At 58.1% G+C, this 4,184-nt stretch overlaps 1 protein-coding gene across 1 annotated transcript in view; it reads left to right on the forward strand.

Annotated features, from left to right (window-relative positions):
- The first annotated feature begins 400 nt into the window (after nt 1–400).
- Nucleotides 401–4,184, forward strand: part of LOC110391459 (voltage-dependent L-type calcium channel subunit alpha-1F-like) — a 15,970-nt gene continuing 12,186 nt past the window's right edge. Inside the window, exons 1-6 of the mRNA XM_021383351.1 lie at nt 401–692; nt 1,212–1,278; nt 2,419–2,469; nt 2,783–3,026; nt 3,296–3,401; nt 3,986–4,126. Coding sequence (XP_021239026.1) covers nt 1,272–1,278; nt 2,419–2,469; nt 2,783–3,026; nt 3,296–3,401; nt 3,986–4,126 — 549 coding nt within the window. The 5' untranslated portion in view covers nt 401–692; nt 1,212–1,271. The remainder of the gene's footprint in view (nt 693–1,211; nt 1,279–2,418; nt 2,470–2,782; nt 3,027–3,295; nt 3,402–3,985; nt 4,127–4,184) is intronic.

Raw genomic sequence — 4,184 nt, forward strand, 5'->3', positions numbered from 1 at the left:
CTCCCAGACCCCCCCTAAACCCCTCCCTCCACCTCAGGACCTCTCCTATTTTTTTTTATTCTCCCACTCCATTTTTTACATCCCTCCTCCCCCCAGGACCCCCACTCACGTCCCCACTTGCCGCAGCGAATGGATCAGGATTTTGTCCACTTCCTCCATGGTGGCAGCGCTGTGGGGGGGTTCCCAAATCCCTTTTTATGGGGGGGGGTTCCCCAAATCCCCTGGAGGGAGCCTAGTGCTTAAAAGGGCAAGGGATCAGGGGGCGCAGGACCCTCAAAACCACTCTTTTTCTACCCCCTTTACCCCCCTCCTTTACCCCTGGGGTTTCTGGGGGAGGGTCCTCAAGGATTTTTTTTTTGGGGGGGGGGTCCCGAAGATTTGGGGAGGGCTCAACGACTCGGGGCTCCGCCGGCCCAGCACTACCCCCGTCACGTGATGAGAGACAGCCCTGTCACGTGACGCGCAGCGCCTCCCCGCGCTGTCATGTGGAGCGGCGCGCTTCCTGCCACGTGACGCCGACCTCCGCCGGAAGTGAGCCTTCCCGCGCAGCCGCCATTTTGCTCACTCCTCGCCGTCCGCCATCTTGTCCGGTGGAGGCGTCGCGTTGGAGTTTCGAGATTTTTAGTCAAAAGTCGCTGAAAAGAGGAAAAAAGAGAGCGTATTTAGTTAAGTTCTTCTCTGTAAGCGAGACAGTAAGTGCTATTGGTATCTATTTTAGGAAAAAAGAGGAATGCTGCATACATACAATTGCGTTTTGTGTATGAAGTAATGGCGTTGGCCGTTACCCACAGGAGGAGGTGGTGTCAGTCCTCCCTAATCCCTCCCACCCGTCTTTTAGTTAAGTCTGGAAGAATAATTAAGCAGCAGCTCCACCCCATTTATCCCTCTCTGTATACTGGACTGTGTTGTGCCAATTTTGGATGGCCACACCGAACACGTCTTTGAGTTGTAACAGCATCAGCTCAGTGGAAAAAAATGATTATAAAAACCCAGAAATCTGCCCAAACTGCAGCAAGCACTTTCTGATTCCGCATCCAACAGCTCCTACAACTTGCAGTGGGTGCCGGTCTCCCTGTGACCCCCCCCCCCGTGGTGTCTCCAGTGGCCCTCGGGCTGATCCCTTGCGTGAAATATACATTTTTTTAGGAGAAAAACACAGATTTGGGGGGTTTTGGGTCCTGGGTTTCTGAGGGCTGTGCGTCATCTTGCAGAGTTGTCGATAATGAGATAGAATCACAGAATCAAACGCAGAATTACGGATTTATTGCGATATGTTGAGTAAGTAGTTTGTTATTGGGAAGTAATTATGCTGTAAGTGATAAATGTTAATTTTAAACAGATGTTTTCTGGGTTAAACATTAACTTGGAACGCAATAGTTGCTGGGTTTGGAAGAGATTAAGTAGGGTCATAAAGGAGCAAATGGAATGTAAGAACAAGAAAAACTGGAGGCTTTGGCTCTCCCAAAAATGGAGATTTTTAGTATTTAATGGACCAAATTGGGAAAAGAAAGTAATTTAAAAAATTAATCTTTTTGCTTGGGAAAAAAAAAAACAACGCGGGTGTCAACGTGAGAAAGGCATGATGGGAAATGTAGGCTGTGGGGAAAATGGCGTCTGTGCAGGGCATGATGGGAAATGTAGTTTTCAGCGGGTATGATGGAGTTGTAGTCCACGTGGGGCATGATGGGAAATGTAGTCCACGTGGGGGCATGATGGGAAATGTAGTCCACGTGGGGCATGGTGGGAAATGTAGGCTGTGGGGAAAATGGGGGCTGCGCAGGGCATGATGGGAGTTGTAGTCTGCAGTGGGGCATGCTGGGAAATGTAGTTTGTGGTGGGCCCTCCACGCAGGGAATGATGGGAGGTGGCGTGCGAGGTGCGAGGCAGCATGGAGGGGAAAATGGCGGCCATGGGGGGTGGGTGAGAAGGAAAATGGCGCCTGTGAGGGGGTGGCTGGGGGTTGGATGGCACTCGTTAGGGATCTGTCCTGGGGAAAAGTGATGGCCATGGGGTGTGAGGGGGGTTGTGGGGAAATGGGTGCCCATGGGGGTGGGTGAGGGGCAGATGGGGTCTATGGGGGGAGAAAATGGCGCCTGTGGTGCTGGTCAGACCTTTCCCTTCACCCCTCGCCCACGCGTGCCCCTGTTTCCCCGCCGCGCACGTGGGCATGTCCCCGTCCCGGCCTCGTTAAGCCGTTAATCTCTCAGCAGTAACGAGTGCCAGGCCGCAGGAGGAGCCGTGGGGAGGGCCTGGAGCCCGGAGACTCCCCCCAGCCTCCCCCAAATTCCTTCCCACTGCCCCCAACCTCCCCCCCACCCCAACTCCCCGAGCCCCCCAAGATTCCCAGTGTCCCCCATAACCCCGTCAGCACCCTCAAAATACCGCAATCCCACTGAGCGCCCCTCAAATCCCCCCCAGGTCACCGGACCCCCCCCCTCGAGATGTCGGAGTCCGAGGAGAATGGAGAGGGTGAGTTTAGGGGGTGTCCTGATGGGGTCTTAAGGGGATGTGGGGTTCAGGAGGGGGGGCCCGAAGGGGATATGGGGGTCTGGGGGAGATCTCAAGGGAATGTGGGGTTCGGGGGGGTCCCAGAGGGGTCGCAGAGGTCCTCGGGGGAGACCCAAAGGGGATGTGGGAGTCTGGGGGCATCTGAGGGGGATATGGGGCATCTTTTAGGATGATTTGGGGAGGGGGGGGGCTTCCTCAAAGGTGTGGGGGTCTCAGTATATTGGTGGGGGGGTGTCACAGCCCACCCCACTGACAACCCCCCCCCACCCCACAGGCCCCCCCAAGGGGCTGTCCCCTTTGGCCGAAGCCATGGGGCAGCCCCTGGGTTGGTCGGGAGCCGAAAGCAACGGGGGGGTAACGGACGGCGGGACCCCCCCGGGGCAACGGCACCGCCGCCCCCCCCACACCAAGCACAAGGGACAGGGGACGGGGGGGGTCCATCGCTCCCCCCGCGCCCTCTTCTGCCTCCGCCTCAACAACCCCATCCGCAGAGCGGCCATCAGCATCGTCGAATGGAAGTAAGGTTTATTTTGGGGGGGGGGGGGAGGAGGAGCAGGTAAATATGGGGTGAAATTTGGGCGGGGGGGGGAATGAGTTTGGAGGGCGACACGAGGACAATTTGGGGGCTTATAGGGAGATGAGGGGATAGATTTTTGGGAGACTGGGAGGCACAGCACTTCTAGGGGGTAGGACAGGGGTTGGGAATGGTTATAGGGAAAGCTGGGGGGTTGCCAGCACCCTAGGCTGCCCCCCCCCCTTTCTGTTGCCCCCCCCTTTGATCCCCCAGGCCCTTCGACATCCTCATCCTCGCCACCATCTTCGCCAACTGCGTGGCGCTAGGGGTCTACATCCCATTCCCCGAGGACGACTCCAACGCTGCCAACCACAACCTGGTAGGGACCCCCCCGCGATTAGACTGGGGGGGGGAAGGGGGGAGCTTGGCGTGTGTCACACGTGTCCCTGCACACACGCGTGTGCTGCTGCCTTAAGCAGCTTAGCTGGGGGCACGGGGCAGGGAGGGGGGGATTAATCCGGATTTAGCGCCCTTCCCCTGCAGCAAGGGACGGCTGGGACACTTGTCCCCAAGAAGGGGGGGTGGTGACCATGGGGATGTGACACCAGGATGCCCCATGTCCCCAAAGGGGGGTGGTGGCCATGGGGATGTGACACCAGGACACCCCATGTCCCCAAAGGGGGGGGGGGGAGCATGGGGATGTGACACCAGGACGCCCCATGTCCCCAAAGGGGGGGGTGGCCATGGGGATGTGACACCAGGAGGTCCCTTGTCCCCAAAGAGGGGGGGTGGTGAGCATGGGGATGTGACACCAGGAGGTCCCTTGTTCCCGAGGTGGGGGGGATGGATGTGAGGTTGTGACACCAGGGGTCCCATGTCCCCAAGGGGTTGGGGGGTGGTGGCCATGGGGACACCAGCAGCCCCCTCAGACCCCTGTGCCTTATCCCCCCCCCCCCCCCACAGGAACAAGTGGAGTACGTTTTCCTCATCATCTTCACGGTGGAGACGTTCCTGAAGATCATCGCCTACGGGCTGGTGCTGCACCCCAGCGCCTACATCCGCAACGGCTGGAACCTCCTCGACTTCGTCATCGTCATCGTGGGGTGAGACCCTACCCTGGGTAGGAGCGGAGGGGGGGGGGGAACGACACAAAGAGGCGGAG

The sequence above is a fragment of the Numida meleagris genome, unplaced genomic scaffold (genome assembly GCF_002078875.1).
Source record: "Numida meleagris isolate 19003 breed g44 Domestic line unplaced genomic scaffold, NumMel1.0 unplaced_Scaffold372, whole genome shotgun sequence".
Lineage (NCBI taxonomy): Eukaryota > Metazoa > Chordata > Aves > Galliformes > Numididae > Numida > Numida meleagris.